Source organism: Pygoscelis adeliae, unplaced genomic scaffold, assembly GCF_000699105.1.
Source record: "Pygoscelis adeliae isolate BGI_AS28 unplaced genomic scaffold, ASM69910v1 Scaffold57, whole genome shotgun sequence".
Lineage (NCBI taxonomy): Eukaryota > Metazoa > Chordata > Aves > Sphenisciformes > Spheniscidae > Pygoscelis > Pygoscelis adeliae.
In genome coordinates, this window is record NW_008825615.1 from 2,231,683 (window position 1) to 2,250,485 (window position 18,803).

The 18,803-nt window shown below is 38.2% G+C and overlaps 1 protein-coding gene across 1 annotated transcript in view; it reads left to right on the forward strand.

Moving 5' to 3' along the window:
• CEP162 (centrosomal protein 162kDa) overlaps window positions 1-18,601 on the forward strand; it is a 47,839-nt gene extending 29,238 nt beyond the window's left edge. The window contains exons 19-27 of the mRNA XM_009333111.1: window positions 1,151-1,277; window positions 2,186-2,349; window positions 3,683-3,787; window positions 4,869-5,093; window positions 6,253-6,920; window positions 7,778-7,919; window positions 9,817-9,915; window positions 13,150-13,284; window positions 15,485-18,601. Of these exons, the coding sequence (XP_009331386.1) occupies window positions 1,151-1,277; window positions 2,186-2,349; window positions 3,683-3,787; window positions 4,869-5,093; window positions 6,253-6,920; window positions 7,778-7,919; window positions 9,817-9,915; window positions 13,150-13,284; window positions 15,485-15,703 (1,884 nt within the window). The 3' untranslated portion in view covers window positions 15,704-18,601. The remainder of the gene's footprint in view (window positions 1-1,150; window positions 1,278-2,185; window positions 2,350-3,682; window positions 3,788-4,868; window positions 5,094-6,252; window positions 6,921-7,777; window positions 7,920-9,816; window positions 9,916-13,149; window positions 13,285-15,484) is intronic.
• Window positions 18,602-18,803: the final 202 nt, after the last annotated feature.

Consider the following 18,803-nt stretch of genomic DNA (forward strand, 5'->3'; position numbering starts at 1 on the left):
GGATGTTTAGTAAGTTTCATGTTAAAATTAAAGGTTTTCAGGAAATTCTGTTTTTCTGCTTACTGCAAGTGAGGACTGTTCTGGTACGTACTTCCTCTGATAGTTAGACCAGAAATTAAAAGCTGCTTCTTCCATTTTTGTTTTTGTTTTTTTTTTTAAAAAAAAACAAAAACCAAACAACAACTGGTTAGGTAGGTAATAAGAGGATCTGGATCCAGTGGGTTTCAGGACCAGTGGAGGCGTTCCTGGTCTGATAGAGCTGACTTTGAGCTCTTAAAACTCCAGGGGCTCCCCCAGTTCCAGCCTCATAGGTGCTGCAGCTACACTTCCCTGCCCTTAGGTCCAGCCTGTAATGAGACTGAACACAAGATCCAAAGATGGGGAGAGACACACAGACAATACTACCACGGTCAGGTACACAGATAATACAGAGAGCAGTGCCTTTGCTCACACCACAGAAATACAAAGAGTACTCTTGGAAAGACAAGGAGCACATATGGACTGATCCTGTGCAGCAGATCAGGATAGGAGTTCACTAGCAGTAACACACATACATGCACATGCTGGCCATTGCTGGCCCTGGACACTTGGTCTATTTACGGGCTGGCCCCAAAGTCTCAGCCCCCCCCATCCCCAGCTGCTGCTCCCTGTACCTGTGGATCCCTAGGACCAAGGGCCTCCATCTCCAGAGGCTGGCAGTGAGATCTTTCATCCTACTTAGTCTTGAAGTTTGCTAGTGGTCACACATAAACAAACAGAACAGAGTGCATGCAGAAAATGGTGAGAAATAGAATGTAGTAAGATGAACTGTTGGACAATACATCTGTCCATTTAAGCTACACTCTTAAGTCTTGGAAAATAGTAAAGCCATTTTCTTTACTGACCGTCTCAAAAGGCAGATGTTTTCTAAGACAGTTATGTAAGACTTATTAAAAAAAAATATATGGGGTTTTTTATGTTTAGCTTGTTTTCACATGCTCTGCTACAGCAAAGCCTGAGAATAATACCAAAACTAGAAAACCTCATTGCTGCTGTCGTCTGATGCAACTGTTGTGATTTAATAATCTTATGGTGAAAAAGCATGTTCAGGTTTTTTGTATGACAATGTGTGTTTAGTTTTTCTTGTCTTACTGTTTTCTCTAAAACTCAGAAGGAAGAAACTAAATTACAAGAAGAGATAAGACGTCTCAAACAAGATAAGCAAGCTCTTGAGGTAGACTTGGGACAAGCAAAGAAGGAGAGAGATTTAGCAAAAGTCCAGATTGCATCCACATCAAGTAAAGCACCTTCATTTTGTTGAATCATTTTGCCTAGTCTTTGCTTCACTAAATAAATATGTAATTAAAACTTGTTTCTTATTAAAATATTACTTAGTCAAATGCATCTAGACCATTTGCAAATATTTTCTAAGCTTCTAATAAAAGTGAAGGACATGCTACAGTATCTTTGGCACTCTATTAGAAAGCCTTTTCTTGTATCCAGCCAAACTCTTTGTTGTTGCTTATTAAGTTTGATTTCTTGCCCATCTTCCACTGGGCATGGAAAACAGACAATTCCATGTATATGACAGCTCTGTTCATAAGAAAAGATTTACTATGTTGCATCTTAGTCTCCTATTGGTAAAAAACGGGCAAGATCTAAATAACTTACGCCTTGTGACTTTTTTAATTACATTCTTATCAGAACTCTTTCCAGTTTGACTTTAGCTTTCTTAATGAGAGAGGGCCAGAAACTGGACTCTCTCAGTTCCAATATCAGGCACCACAAGTGCTAAAAGCTGTAATATTTACCTCCATGTCTCCTCAAAATGCTTGATCCCTAAATGGGAAGACTATGGTCAATACATATCTAAGCATATATTCTATATTGTCATCCATGTTGTTACTGAATATTTGTTTACTAGAACGTGATCAAGAATTAGATCCCCCTGGGATTCTGTTTTAAATACTTTCCATGGTACACTGTGAACTATTAAGTACTACTATTTATGAGAGAAAAAAGGTTTTTTTCAAATACTGTTGCATTTAAAATCCTAATTAGGGTCTGGTTTTAAAACTTTACTGCTATAACAGGATTGTCAAAAGAGTAAATGTATGAAATGTGCTGGGAAGGATAGTGTTGACTAATTAATTCTTCAATACATAATGACTAATAAAACAATACTAAGGATGTTTTATTCTTGTAGGTGAGAAGTCTTATGAATGTAAAGTTATGGAAGAATCATACAAACAGGAAATTACTCATTTAAAAAGACGACTTCAGTGGTATGCAGAAAATCAAGATCTTCTGGATAAAGATGCAGCCCGCCTTAAAGATGCAAGAGAAGAAATTGAGAAACTAAAACTAGAGGTGAGAATATCTAGCTTTATCTAAGAAGTTGGAACTTAAAACTATTTCTTTTCTAGTGAAGAGTATGATGTAATCCTGTCCTTCATAATAATCCCATTTTTTCCAAGAAAAAACATGTAAACCCTTTATAACCTTTAAATCAAATGTGAAGTCTTTATATGCAAAATTGATATTACTGCATAAGCAGTGAGAGTTGCAAGTGCAGAGTGCTTAAAACCTGATTTTGCTTCTGTTGGACATCTTAATGATGCTTCTGGTTGCTGTAGTAGGGAGGAAAAAGCCGAAACACTTGAAATATAAAGCAAGCGAAACTAATGTATGAATCTTGAATAGTTCTGAGATTTGCATTGCCTGCTTGTCAGTAGATTTGACTTAAGATTCACAGAAATAAAGAATTTTACCAATGATAAAATATATTTGATCTTGGAATTTTTTCATGGTGTTTTATTAGAGAGAACACAGATGAAAGGAGGTGCTTCTGAAGGAGCAGCCAGGGAAGGAGATCCCTTAAACACCACCATATCAAGCTTTGATCAAGATATCATTGCTGTGAAAGAAAATATTTTTGTTTGCATTTTCTCCAGGATGGACTGGTGTTTAAAAACAATGAAGAGCTTTGACTTCACAGAAACAATCAAATTAGTCAAACTATGCTGGCATAAAAGCATTACTTATGCTAACATTGCCAATGTGAGAGAGAAATCAAGATAGGAATACTTCCAACTATACAAGGTGTAATTTCTCTGTACAGTGATAGTAGTGGCTGATAAAGGTAGGACATTCAATTTTAGATTAAAGCTTTGAGTCTTTGTGGCCAGACTTTATGGGAGCGCAGGAGCGTTAGCTATCCAGTTCCTTCCCCTGATCATGAGAGTCAGCATTTATTTAGACACAGCATAACGTTGCTTTTTGTCTGTTTCTATATCTCATCACGGAGCATAGCCTTGCAGATCACAAACTATTTCCTTAACTCACCCTGAATTCATGTAATGCACTGTAGTAGTTTATATTATAGCTTATTAACCAAGCCTGCATACTGGAAGTATGGGAGAAAGAAGCAGATTTACTGGTCTGAAGACAAGAATGTCCCAGAGCTGAAGTTCTCTTCTAGATTTCCATAGCTAGTTTCAGCTCCTTTGATCTTAAGTGGCTTGAAGAAGCTGTAACTAAGTTTAAGAACATGAAGAATCAATTAGTACAGAAATTGCTATTACCAGTTTTTAAGTTGCAGAATACTTCCATTATGTTGTGTGTGTTTGAAATGCTTACTTTTGTACCACAGGACAATGTCTCTGAATATATATTTCGATTTATTTTCTCATAAATCGGATAGGTTGAGAAACTCAGAGCTGAAGCTGGAGATCAGTGTGTGCAACAGAAGAAGCGTTTGCGAGACAGAGCAGCAGATGCTAAAAGAATTCAGGATCTTGAGCGACAAGTATGCAATAATAAAACTGTGTTTCGTTTAACCTTTATTTCAGATAAGGTCTCTTACAACACTTACCAGCCCTTTCATAAGGATAAAGCATTGAATGAAGCCCTATGATAAAGTAACTTGTGCTATGGAACACAAAGAGCTGCAATTATTTACTTACAAAGGGCTCTTCTGCTACTGTGTTCTAATAAGCTATTTACTGATACCCCTTTTAAAATCCTTTAACATTAAAATACTGTTTAGAGTTTCTTAGAAAAGGGCAAGAGGGCAAAAGCACAGACAAGCTTGCTGTTCATCTTCTAAGACTCCTTCTGTCTATGTTCGGTAATCCCTTAACATTATGACCAATTTCAACCAAGTTGATTCAAGAGTAGGGGTTTAAATTTTATTGGATTCCTACAAGATTCATGAAAACTGGGGGGGTAGAGACCTTAAAATCCATATTTCTACTGAGGAAAAGTCAGGTGGAAGTTGGCCTTTCTGAATTTTAGGAGGTGGAAGCTGCATTTGGTAGGGGTGTGGGACAAATGGGAAAGAGCCTCTGCAGTATTCTAATGCAAAGAATATCTCACCCATAGATAAAAGAGGGGCTTGTTATTAGTCTTGCATGCAAGGTGTTAGTTTTATTGTATTGCAGACTCCAAAATAAAAGGCATATAATCTGTTATTGGGAGAATAATTTCAATACTGTTATGGAATATCTCTGTAACAGTTGGAAAAGTAGAACATGAATGTAAGTCCAGAAGAAAAGCAAATACTTTAACAGCATTAAGAGCCATATACACCTTAAGTGCTAAGAAAGTAAATAAAAGGTCCATTTGATATAAGATAATCTGAAGACCAGAGCAATATTTTGTTTAAGATGATGTATAAGTCAATCAGTAAGAGATGATGAGTCTTGCTTTTCTGTAAACAGTAACATAAATGTAAACAATGTAAAAAAATTCTCAACATGTGCATCTCTAGTTTTCATTCTTCACCCAGCTTAAGTGGATGACATTTGTTAACATTGTCACTTAGTTCAGTTCACTTTTCATTAGAACTTTATTCTTTTTGACTTCTGACTTAATTTTCTTTTTGATAGATCAGAGAAATGGAAGGAATTCTAAAAAGAAGGTATCCAAATTCTTTGCCTGCTTTGATTTATGCTGCTGCTGCTGCTGAGAAAACTGATGATCTTTCAGCTAAAACAAACACAGTTGATTTTTTGGAAAGAAGAATAAAAAAGTTAGAAACAGAACTTGAAGGTAAAGATGATGAAGCTAAAAAAAGTCTCCGTGCCATGGAACAACAATTTCAAAAAATAAAGGTAAAAGTTGGAGGCTTGTTGAATAGTCTATTCCGCAAGTAACAACTACAAAGTTACTGGGGTCCAACACAGAGTAGTGGTGAAAACTGAAGGCAAAGACCACATTCAAGGGAAAAAAATATTCAAAGAATTTATAATGAGAATTGCAGTAGCTTCAGCACCTAAGATAAAAAGAGCATTGAAATTGTTAGAGTAGTATTGAAACTGAGAGGACAAGTTCTTGAGGCCTAATAATTTAATTCTTACAATTAAGATAAGTGGGTTTCATCCTGTGGGTCAGAATAGCTGCTTACCTAAGTCCTTGCTGCACCAAAGGCTGTGGTTTCAAAGGTCTGCTGACTGAGCATTTCTGCAGGGAACAGTTTGGGAACACTAAACATTCTATCCAAAAATTACGTGATAGCGGGTCTTAAAACTTGTGTTAGGAAGCGTGGAAGCCTGGCATTTTACTTCAAGGAAAAGGTGAACTGCACAGGTGCTTAATGAGCGGGAAAGGAAAGCATTGGCCAGTTGTTCCTCCTTTTCTCCGTGTGAATAACTCATCGTGCTTTCCTCAGAGGCTATCCAGGCTATTAAGAAGGGTTAGGTTTTCCTCAGCTCATTAAGAAGAAAGTTTCTGTGTCTCTCTGAATTCTTACTTATAAATAAATAAAAATAAGAATGTGTCCTGTTAAAATTTAAGGTGTTTTTAAAAAATGGGAAGTACAATTTTGAGGCATGTGACAGTAATGTTTGCAAACTGACACACTGCAAATACATAATGACAGATTGTAAAAAAATTAAAGACTACTTGCTATATTAAAATAAGATGTTACTTTGCCTGTCCGAGTTGGTGACATCTGAAGAGAACTCAATTATATAAAAACTCTTGTCAATTTAATTTTCTTTCCCATAGTTACTGCATTCATTGTGAATAGAGCATTACTTTGTAGTAAATGTTTTGTGTAATTCTGTTTTACAGCAGCCTTAAGTTTGCTTCACGTAATTTTTTTCACTCACTAATTTCTGAACTGATTGAGTAGTGTGGTTAGTAATACTGATGTGTATCCTGTCTTGTAAAATCTTGCTTCAGATGTGCAGTAACTTTAAAGAATAACAGGAAGAGCTAATAATAAATGTACACTTGAGGAACTTGCTTTTTCTTCCCTTCCTCCCTTAGATACAGTATGAGCAAAGACTTGTAGAGCTTGAGCAACTACTTGCCTACAAATTTATGAGCGAATCACAAAAACTGAATGGTGATAAAGCCAGTTCTGCAGAACTTGAACAGGAGCTTCAGAATCTAAAAAAGACCCATCAGATCACCGTTAAAAACCTCCAGACAGAAATTGAAAACCTTAAAAGTCAAAATTCCCAATTAAAACTCAGAAGTAAAAAGGATAATAAAGACTTAGAGTCCACAGACTCTCAGCTGAAACAAGGTAACACAAAAGACAGACTGTTAAAACTAAATGAAGAACTGGTCACCAAAAATAGAGAAATACAAGACCTTACAAAAACTGTAGAGAAACTTCAAAAAGAAAGGATGGTGATGTTGTCTGATAATAATTTGAGAACTAAAACCACTAAGGAAAACACTACAGAGATCTTGAAAAAGAATACCTCAGCAACAGATAGAAGGAATTCCAGCAACAGTAAACCCTTTTTAAGCATTTTCAATGATGACAAAATATACCAGCCACATACCTTTTCTGATTCTAATCTCTCGGAAGTTCTGCAAGAAAATGCACAGCTGAAAGAGGAGCTAGAAAGATTGTCTCTAGAAATGAACCAGCAGAGGGTGAAGTCTCAAGCAACACTGGCTTATTCTGAAAATAACATACGAAGGTAAATGCTCAACGTGTTCCTTCAAAAACCTTGTGGAAAGTGTTGGCTGATATGGGATTGAAGTGACACATTAACGTATCAGCCATGTGTAAAGCTAGCTTATACTTGGCCAATGTTCTCTCTAAATTTCATTTTTACTGGTTGTTTTTGGTTTTGGGGGTTTTTTGATTTTTTTTTTTTTTGGTTGGTTTTTTTTTTTTTTTAGAGCAGTGCACTGTCCTGATTCTTTCTACAGGCAAACGTATATTAATCCTTCTTATTAATGCTACAATTCATCATGGTTTTGAGCAAAAAGATCTCACTATAAATCATTGCATTTTAGATGCTTTGTATTTGTGTTGTATAGCATTAAAATTTGGTACAGATACTTTTCTTCAAACTGGGGTATGCTTTCAGTGGGGTTTACTTGACCAACTGTAGAAACTTTACACTTGACCTAGTTTCCCTTAGATCCCTTCATAGTCAAAGTAGAGGAAATTGGCATATTTAGATTGCAACACATTCTGTTCGAAAATAGATACCTGAAATAGGACAGCTGAAATATGATTTTAAAAGCACCTATTTTCTCTCCTATTTTTTAATAAGAGGAGCCAAAAAAGGTGATTGGCAGAGTTTTCTGTATTCTAGCTGCCTCTAGGCACATATCCAACATTGTAGGCTTCCCACCCTGTCATCCCTCCAGAGCAGCAGAAGTAACGGTGGTGCTATCTTGTGAGGTTTTGTTATGAAATTTCAAAGACGTGCCGCCTTTAATGTTTTTGATATTTTATATGCTCAGGTGAGAAACTTTGCCACAATTTTTTAAGAACTGTCTGTAGCTGCTTTACTACTTCTTATTTTCCTCTCACTCTGTTCAGGATACAGGAAGACACAGCAGAATACGTTGCATCTCTGAAAGCTTCCCATCAGAGGGAAGTGGAGAAGATTCTTTGCCAGCATGCAAGGGAGCATTCTACTTCTAAAGTAGCTGAACTAAGCAGCAGAATTTCAACACAAGAGGTAAGGTACAGTAGATGTATTCATTACACATAGATATCTGTTAAAGTTACTTGTTTCTAGATTACTATAAACTTTATCTTTCTTTGAAGTAGGATCTGTTGTTTCAAAAATGGGCTGTGCCACTGTATTCACAGAATCACAGAATGGCTGAGGTTAGAAGGGACCTCTGGAGGCCACCTTGTCCAACCCCCCTTCTCAAGCAGGGTCACTTAGAACCAGTTGCTCAGGACCGGGTCAAGATGGCTTTTGAATATCTCCAAGGAGGGAGATTCCACAGCCTCTCTGGGCAAACCCAAACAAGTGCTCAGTCACCCTCGCAGTAAAGAAGTTTTCCTTATGTTCAGACAGAATCTCCTGTATTTCAGCTTGTGCTCATTGCTGCCTCTCCTGTCACTGGATACCACTGGAAAGAGCCTGGCTCTGTTGTCTTTGCACCCTCTCTTCAGATACTTGTACGCGTTGATGAGATCCCCCTGAGCCTTCTCTTCTCCAGGCTAAACAGTCCCAGCTCTCTCAGCCTTTCCTCATATGAGAGACACTCCAGTCCCTTTCATCATCTTAGTGGCCCTTTGCAGACTCTCTCCAGTAGCTCCATGTCTTTTGCATTGGGGAACCCAGAACTGGACACGGTATTCCAGGTGTGGCTTCACCAGAGCTGAGTAAAAGGGAAGGACCACCTTCCTCGACCAGCTGGCAATATTCATACCAATGCAGCTCAGGATACTGTTAGCCTTTTGCTCAACTTGGTGTCCACCAGGACACCCAGGTCCTTTTCTGCAAAGCTGCTTTCCAGCTGGGTGGCCCCCCAGCATATACTGGTGCCTGGGGTTGTTCCTCCCCAGCAGCAGGACTTTTTACTTCCCTTTGTTCAAGTTCACGAGGTCCCCGTCAGCCCATTTCTCCAGCCTGTTGAGGACCCCCTGGATGGCAGCACAACCCCCTGGTGTATCAGCCACTCCTCCCAGTTTTATATAATCAGCAAACTTGCTGAGGGTATGCTCTGCCCCATCATCCAGATCATTAATGAAGATGTTGAACAGGACTGGACCCAGAACTGACAATCCTACGCCCACCCCTGAGTTACTGGTCTCCAACTAGACGTTGTTACACTCTTTGCCACCCTCTGGCTCAGCCATTTAAGTCAGTTTGCAGTTCACCTCACTGTCTGCTCGTCCAACCCACGCTTCTTCAGCTTCTCTATGAGGATCTTAAAGGAGACAGTGTTGTAAGCCTTATTACTGAGTCCAGGTAAGCAGGGTTGTGATCATGCTTTTTGTCCTGCTCCCTCCTCTCAGGATCCTGAACTCCACCATCTCATGGTCACTGCAGCCACGGTTGCCTTTGATGTTCACATCCCTTAACAAGCCCTTCGTGTTTGTGAGTTTAAGGCCCAGCAGAGTGTCTCTCTTCACTGGCTCCTCTGTCACTTGGGTCAGGAAGTTGTCATCAACGCTCTCCGGGAACCTCCTGGATGGCTTATGCCATGCTGTGTTGTTCCTCCAGCAGGTATCAGGGTGGTTGAAGTCCCCCATGAGGACCTGGGCCTGTGCTCATATTTGTGCATTAAACTTTTGGGAGAAGTTTTACACCCGGTATGAAAGTAGAAAGAGCTATTTCATTCAGATTTTTCAGAATTTTTTGTTTAACTGAGGAAAGGAAATTGAAGATTGAGACTTGTTTTCATATACTGTGTATCTACGTGTGTGTTATTTAACAATCCAGGTAGAGGATTGTTAAAGAGCACACATGTTGGAGGTAGTATTGTTAATACATGCATCACTTATGCCTGCAGTACTACAATACTGCTTATATTTTTGGTGTATTTTTCCTGTATAGGTTTTCACATGTTGTCACGGGTATTTATGTTAATGACAAACTGTTTTTAATCTCTTTGTAGATATTAATAAAACATCTCCAAGAACAAATTGGTGAACAACAGAGACATCAGGAAGCCCTTTTAGTTTCACAGTTGCGAGAGGAACTCCTACAAAAAGAGGTATATTTAAATTTGGACTGGGGGTACCGTATTCTAATAAAAGAGTTTTCACTTTCATCCTTGTAAAGCCTCAAATAACATATAGCAAAGTAAGTCTTAGAAACAGTTTCTTTGTCAGTTGCTTCTACAACAATTATACCTGAGAATGCACTATATTTTTCTAACGTGAAATAGGGAACACCACAGCACAGAAGGTGGAACTTCGACCTCCTTTGATTATTTTTTTATTAGTATCATTATTCTTTTTAATTAGTTAGAAATGTCTGACATCTGTATGAAAATTGATCGGCGGGTTAATCCAAGCATTCATAGGCTCTTCTTTGAGAGTTGTGATGGGTAGTAAATAGACCACAGGACTTTTTCTTTATTAAGAGGATATTTTATTATTGTTTTCAAATTCTTTGTTCAGAGAAAGCCTTCCTTTTTTCATCCTTCACTGCCATAAAACTGACTTAAGCAATTATGTTCTTGGTTTTCTCCTTTGGTATCTATGAAACTTGAGGTCTCTTAAGAAGATAAGGTTATAGTTGTAATAGTTCTGAAATTCACTGGTTTTTGAGAGAGGTATTCTAGGTTTTTCCTAATCTACTTCTATTAATAGCATATAATCTAAAAATTACAGTTAGTCATGTTTTCATTTTGGGGTTAATATTGTGTAAAATTGCTGTCTGTCTTTTAGCTCCAGCTTTTTGAACTATTGGCTATGCTTTTGTCATAAAGTGCTGCCAATCTTTTTTCTTTTTTTTTAATCACCTCCTGTTCAGGAGGAGGATATAGCCTGCCTTAGCATTGTGCCTATATTTAATTCACCATCTCCTTGATGTGTGAACATTGCTAATTTTAACTTCATTTTGATAATACAGTAATTAACCTGCAGGAGTTATTAAAAAGAATTCTCCTATTCTGTAAGGGACTGAGAACTCCAGACATTTAATCTTGTTTGCTGCCCTTATTTGGAAGAAATGAGAGAAGTATCAGTATGTGTTTAGTACGTACGTAATATAATTAATCTTAATCTCACTAAACTCATTCATTATTGATCTTATCCACACAAAATCCCACCTCTGTTGTGACGTATTTATAGAAAAGCGAGGGTTTGTAGGGAGAGGAAAAAAAGATCTATTAAACAAGGTCTGTATTTGCAGAATAAAGGCCGAGACTTTGGGTTCATATTATGAATCTAAGGATAGATGTCACCTTTCCATACAAAGCTTGTTTCGCTCCAATGGTCTCGGTGTATGTAATACTTCCTCCGGGGAAAACAGGGCGAGAGTACAATGAGACAAATGTTAGTCAACATACTTGTTTCTTCTATGACTGACTGCTTTACAGATTATTATTAATGACAGTGATGGTTAAGAGAATGATCATCCTATCTGACCGACATGTTACAGGCTCAGTTCGAGGTGCTGGCATTTAAGAAAATTTAACGGAGCGCCTTTGTTACAAAAATCATTGCAAGACTACACAGAGAGAAATGTCAAAGTAAAGCCTTGCTTTTGCCCTCTAGCATGATTGCTGTGCTGCTTATAAAATACATTTTAAGCATTAAACGGTTAAATAAGTTGAGCTGAAAAATGAAAGCAACCAAACCTGCGAACGTAATTAGTCATGATGGGGAAAACCACTACCATTTGTAATAGGATTGAGAGTCCTCTGTCTAAAATGGTGGTACCTCAAAAAAGGCAAACTTTTTTTCTGAGGCTCACTGGAAGATTGTTATTTGAATACTAATCTCAGAAATGCTGTTCATGGATGTTTTTCATGAACTATATACTTCTCTTGCGTAACAGCTTGCATGTAGGACAGCTTTGTATTTCACATAGTTCTGCTGCTGGCAAAATACATGGAGCCCATTTTCTCCTAGGGCTTTTTTCCCCTCATAACATCATTCCTGCATGAATTTTTCTTGTATTTAATTATGTACTTGAGATCACGCATCGGCCCTTCCCTTCAGTGGGGCAACTTAGCAGACAAGCAGCAGACGCTCGTTTTCACAGACCTTAAGAAACCGAGACTTCTGCTCTTCTGACAAATGTTGCTGGAATTGGTGCACAGGTTCAAAGCTGCTGAGTAACGGACAGGCAAAAATGTAGGAACATAGGCCTTGTTATTTTAGAAAACCGCGTTATAAAATGGAAATAATAGTAAGCCATCTTGGAGTCGCTTCTTGGTAAGAGTGACAACATCTTATGAAGTACACAGCTACCCGAATTCAGCAGCAGAGAGCCAAGGATGGCCGAGTGCTTGAAGAGGGTTAGCAGTTCGCAGATATATTGGGTAAGGGGAGCTAAGGGTTATAATGAAGGATAAGGACTTCAGAGCTTTTACTTTAGTTTACTTCTAACCACACATTAAGAAAGTGACCAAAAAAGACTTGGGATGTTAAATGAAGAAATATCAATTTCCTTAAAATAGGCGAAAAATGAGAATAAACCAGTAGAGCTTTATAAGAAACCTTACCTGAATTTCTGGAGGATAAGAAATCAGTTGTAAGTCATTGGTAGAGTTGATTTGACCTGGCAATTATCAGACCAAAGGGGGTTTGTAATCATGTTTGTTAGCAGCGTGTCTTTTCTTAATTTATGCCTTGGAAATACACGGGTACATTTTATATGTGATCTTTACCCAGCGTGTGAGAAGGGATTGTGTAAGAACATCTAATCATAATAGTCTCTATTAATTTTTTAGTATGCTTAGAAGTATAAAAATTGACTGTGAATAATCGCTTCACAACATATTAGGAACAGGATTGGATTTATCAAAAAGGACGATTTTCATATCCTTAGGCCACTTCTTACAAATTAAGGATCCTAATGTAGGTCCCTGCACCCCTGTTTAAGCTTGGAATAAAGGAGTTTTCTCTTTTATGTGATGGAGCGCTGCTTTCCTGGGGATGGCTGAAAACCTGCCTGCCCATGGGAAGGAGTGAATGAATTCCTTGTTTTGCTTTGCTCGCGTGCGCGGCTTTTGCTTTACCTATTAAACTGTCTTTATCTCGACCCACGAGTTTTCTCACTTTTACCCTTCTGATTCTCTCCCCCATCCCACCGGGGGGGAGTGAGCGAGCGGCTGGGTGGTGCTTAGTTGCTGGCTGAGGCTAAACCACGACACTTCCTTTCTGCAGCTTTTGAATGGAATGATTAAACAATGCAAATACACTTTGAAAGGAATCTGTTTTACACACTACTTAACACAATGATAACAATTTTCATCAATTCTCTCAAACTGTAGGTGACAAAATTGTTGGAAGAACTGAGAGAGGCTAAGGAGAGCCAGAGTCCTGAAATGAAGCATTTCTTGTGCCTGGAAAAGAAAATCAAGCATATAGAGACCAGACATGCAGAAAGAGAGCAAGAAATTCAAAAGGTACGCCAGAGTATATCTGCATTTACTCCTCAAGAGCAATTTATAGGTTTAACTGTAATTCCGTGGTATTTGCACAGGCTTCTTTAGCTCACACTGCAGGGGGCAAGTACTTTTTGATACAGCCAAGGTTTTGTCTTCGGTGCCGGCTGATGCAAGTGAATGTAGATGCAGTGCTAGTCAGCACTTCCGTGCTGCGGTAATTAAGACTACTGCTGCATGACTCGCGTATCAGGTGCGTAACTTCCTCACAGCCTGATCTAAGGAGACCTTGCTTTTGCAGAGGGCTGGACCACAGGACCTCTGGAAGTCCCTGGTATCATTCGGTTAGTTCATATTTCAGTTACGCAGTGAAAGCTAGCTACTGAAAAAGTGACGACAGTTTGTAATGCAGAATTTGTTAAGCTACGATATAGTCCTCAACGGAACTGTAATTTTATTTTCTAGTCCTAGCAGTCCCATTCAGAAAAGCTGCATTAAGAGTATAGAAACATCTTGTAGCAGTCTACCACATAACTGTTTTTAATATGCGAAACAACAACAAAAAAGCCTTTTATCCTCTACAAAGTAAAAATTTTGGATTTTGACAGTTGGATCTTTGTGATACTTTCTTGTATCTAACATTTGTATCCCTTGAATGGGTAAAACAGTTTTGCACTGATTCTTTCCTCTTGTTTTCTCTCATGGTCTCCATCCTGATTTTTCATCTATCTGGGGAGCTTCTATCATCTGGAAACAGTTTTCTAGTTAATATAGATTTTTTTTCCTCAACACTTTCATCACTTAACTATATGACTGTCTTTCATTAGTGTTTTAACTTAGGTTTGACTTAAATACATGAAGTCAAAGAAGGGCAGTTGGACTGGAAGATCATCAAACCTGTAGCAGTTCTTAGTCTGTGGAGTTCGTGCTACAGTTTTGAAACCAGATCTCAAGGAAGACACTTTTATGTACAGAATTGTTCGTGGTAGAAGGTTTTATTCTCATACATTTCTACATCAGATATTTAATTGTCTTCCCAAAGAGCTGTGCCTAAAACAAGTCACTGGATTAAGAACAAACCCGGCCACCACTGATGATTTTACTATTTTTGTTCGCATTCTGTCCTGCTAAAGGCAACTCTAACAGTTACTGTTTTATGCTATTTGTTTGCTTTTGTATAATGTAAGAACTTCCTTACCACTTCGTGAAGTGTCTGCTGCTGCCTAGTCTGCGATCTATCTCCACTGAAATCATTACCTGACCCATAGTATTTACTAAGATGTTTTGTAATGCATTTTTAAAAAATAGAAATAATAGCGTACGCAACAATTACCACTAAGTAATTTCATCTTTCCTGGTGCTACTAGCCTTGTTATGTATTAAGCGCTGGGTTTTGTTTGTCCTAGTTTTGCACCTTTAATCATCTGCAGTGGGGCACCGAACAGTCCCCCAAATGAATGATAACGAACGAACAATGTAGAAAAACTGATTGCTGAACAAGGAAATAACAGGTTATCCTTAGTATCAAACTACAAATACAACAATTATGGCCTTTAAGTGACAGAGCTTTCCTTAAATGATCTATTACAATTAATAGTGGTGTGGAGATTTTGATGTCTTCTGACACTTTTTATTTTGGGTAATTTAATAGGATTACGCCACAGATTCATGTCAAAATCAATTCAAACTTTTATCTGCAGCAGCTTCAGACCTTTGTGACTGACTAAAGGGTATTTTCTGATAATTCATAGAACTTGTGGTTTTTAAAAGTACAGTAGTAGCCCAGAACATGTCGTTCAGATTTGGTTTGTTTCTCTTGCAGAGCGTTCTTTTAATTAACACATTTAAATGGCAATTCAAAAGGTTCATTTTGATTACAGAGGGTTTTATGTTATATGCTCAGCTTCATCTTAGATACTCAAACTTTTAATTGCTGCTTTGGAGAAGATAAGTTAAATTCTCCTGAGGCTTATTAGTCAGGGATTCTACCCTTTGGTCATTAATGCAAATATTTAAAGGCCTTTATTGCTATCAGTCAGAATTGTTTTTTTTTTTTTTTTTTTTTAATTAATATTCAGAACAAATTGTTTCCATTTAACGTGAGCATTGGGCTTTGACACTGAGCATCAAATACAATGAACTGGCATGTTTTTGCAAAGGGGCAGCGTTGGCTGAGTATTTGACTAGGAAGTCCCAACGCTGACCTGCTTCTAATTTACAGGCAACCCAACTAACACAACAGATTACTGAAGCAAGGCAAGCCCATGAGGTTGAGAGGTGGCGAGGACTGGCACAGCGGAAGAATCAAGAACTGGAGAAATTTCGGGTGGAATTGGATTCAATACTAGATGTTTTACGTGAACTGCAGAAACAAGGGGTTGTTATTCCTGCACCTAATTCCAGTGGATTCAGCATGACAGACAGCTGTTGGAAGACATGATTAGGTAGGAGTTGATTAGAGAAGCAGGATTTTAATATTCAAAGTTCCGTGTAGAAAATAATATTGAACATCATTAATGTAACACTCATAAATTGAATTACATTCTGATCTTACCTGGAATCTTGCTTGTCCAAAGGTAGATTTGCACTGAGCAGCACCCCGGTCATATTGTATGTCTTTGATTTTGTTAGGAATAAAGTTACATGCAATTTTTTAAAAATATTAGGAATATTGAGGTTCTTCCATAAACTCAACTACCATTAAGAAATTCCATTTGATGCTTTTTCAGATACTGTAGAACATGCCTGAATATTTTTAACTTTTCTTTGTAACTTGTCTTACAGTGATTCCTTCGTGAACAATTTGAGTAATATGCTGTTTGGCTTGTATTTTTAGTGTATAGAGTTACTATTTTTCATTTGGTAGAGCATGAAAATCCTCTTTTTTTCCAACAATTTGCTTCTCTCCCTCCAATTCATAAAACGTTCCTTCCCTTGACTTTAAGACCCCTTTCAACTTTGTGAATGACTGGTGGGCTGGAGCAGAGCAGGCATTCTCTGGTGATGCTCAAATTCAAGCTATTCCCTGTTTACTTTGCAGAGCTTTCCGACTGTGCTGGTAAGAATGATGGCAGAGTGGTCTAGCTGAATTCTTATGCAGCAGATATGAAAAAAGCCTGTAAAATACAGTGTGAGAGTAGTTTTTGGTATCCCTGTCGAAAGGGAGGGCTGTATTGACTAAGATTTGTACAAGGGGCTGTTCTGGATCTGAGAGTACCATCCTCATAGACGATCTTGACAGAGTAAAGAGGCCAATCAAATGTGAAGACAATGTCCTAAAGCTCAACTGCAGGGATTTGTTGGTGGGCAAATTAGAGTTCAAATACTGAGCAAACTGGAAAAGGGGCCGGGGAAAAAAAAAAAAGCTATACTCTTCAGGAGTGACAAAGGAGACTGGTATGCTTAACAGGAATAATCTACCACCCAAACGCAGAATGTGGATATAACTTTCCGCTGAACTGACAGGCATCATAGCAGGTAACAAGCTGAATGTTAGAGAGGCCATTGCCTTCTCCCTCTCCTCTTATGCCCGGCTGGAGTTACACACCTAAGCGCAGAGCCTGTAAGATACTAGATAGCATAGGAGCAATGCCTGATGCTGCATCACTGACTAACTTAGTGTGCTAAGCTTTGGGTCCCTTGTTTCGAGAAAGAGATGGACCAACTGGAGGGGAAAGAACAATCAGCAGTCTCGAAGATGCAGCCTTAGGAACTGCTGAACTCACAGGGGCTGCCCCGCTCCAGAGGGGAGACTGGGGAGGGAAGATGACGATGGCTATTATACGTGTTGTATATGAAAAACCTGCTGCTAAAAGGATAGAAAAAGGAGAAGCAGTAAGTCAAATTAAAGAAAATTCTAGACAGCTAGCTATTTGGTGGCTGGAAGGACAGGTTTTCGAACAAATCAGTAAATTACTAGTTTGAAGTCTCAGCACTGCAAATCCTTAAGAATTCCATAGCACACATACTGAGGTTGTAGCTCAATCAGCTATACTTATTTAGCACAAAGAGAAGATAAAAGCTAGAATGTACTCATCACGTCCCCTCTTGTTGTAATTTTGTACAATCATCTACACTGTATTTTGTAGTATTGGTTGAAGCCAGCATTTAAGTCAAATGTGAAATGGTTCCGGTCTGTGTATATGTATTTATGTATCATCATGCTTCTTCAGGGACCAGCAGGAAACGTGCATTTGGGCTTATACAAGCATGTGACCGAGCATGCATAAAGAACAAAATAGTGTAACAAATTATACCGTATAGGCACAGACAGTACTCAACAGTGCAAGGAGTATTTTTTTTTGAGCATACACAAACACAAAGTGAGAGTCTATACATATATATAGATATTAAAAAACAAAAAGGTTAGTTGGCAGTTAATACAGTAATCTTAGTTGTTTCATATTCGGCTATTTTCTGTATTTTTAGTATGGCTGTTTTGTCCCCCAGTAATGAAGTATTAGTCTGTATTAATAAAATGTGTAAATACTATAATGCTCTGTATATAAAATATCAGCTGTGTGTAAATATGCTGTATTTTCTTGATTTGGGACTGTTTTGCAAATGAGAAGGATAAAAAAATGGAATAATTTCACCTTACCCTTTATTTCCTGTACAATTTGCTATACGTGTAACGCTGCATTAAAGTGTGTGAGCTGAAGTGAGATTTTTGGAAGTTATAGCAACCCTTGTGTTCCCAGCGAGGCCGGGTCCTGGATGTAGGTATGCTGGGGCACTGCCTAGGACAGGAAGGCCTAGGGGAAGTATTTCTGGTTGCTGGAAACTCTCTCGCCCAAACGTATACTCCTTAGGCCATCAAGAGGGCGTTGCCTTAGTGTTCATGCAGTTCATTCAAACACCTTTTAAAATTCTTATATTCAGTTCTCAGCAAATGCTGTTATCTTACATAGTTTGAATTAAATTTCAAATTAAATTCTCTCTCTATTTTCCTGAGCAGGGACAGTATAATTTACCGTTACTGTAAGCTATAATATGGTTTATACTGTGTTCTCACATGTATTTACGTAGTTGTACACTCACTAAGGCACGGTCTTTAGCTTTTAGGCATTTACCATGAAGTGGGCACTCTACACAGTAACAGACTATCACCTCTGGTCTTGAATGGCTGTAGTAATCGTGTTCTTTTTGGAGAACTAAGGTTCAAGTTTTAACTTAACTTCTCTGTTGAAGTTGTTAGTTCTTAACTCTCCAGCCGTCTTAACAGTACAGAAAGGGGAAAATACCCTGAAACAGAGAAAAGGCTGACAAAACAGTCATTAGCTTTTACTGTATTTCACCGAGGATTGCAGTGGGATCTTTCACAGAGTAACATATATACTGTATGTTTTTCTTCTTATGCCATACTATTTCATCATGTGCTTCCAGGAGGCATTATAATGGATGGATTAAAAGAATCTTAAACGTCATTTCTTTGAATCATTGCCTTCTGTTCAGCTAGAACTCATTTGTTTACAGCAAAGCAGCTGGAGTATAAGAATTTGAATTGTCATGTTTGAAGCTTTTAGGAAATCAAGTGAGCA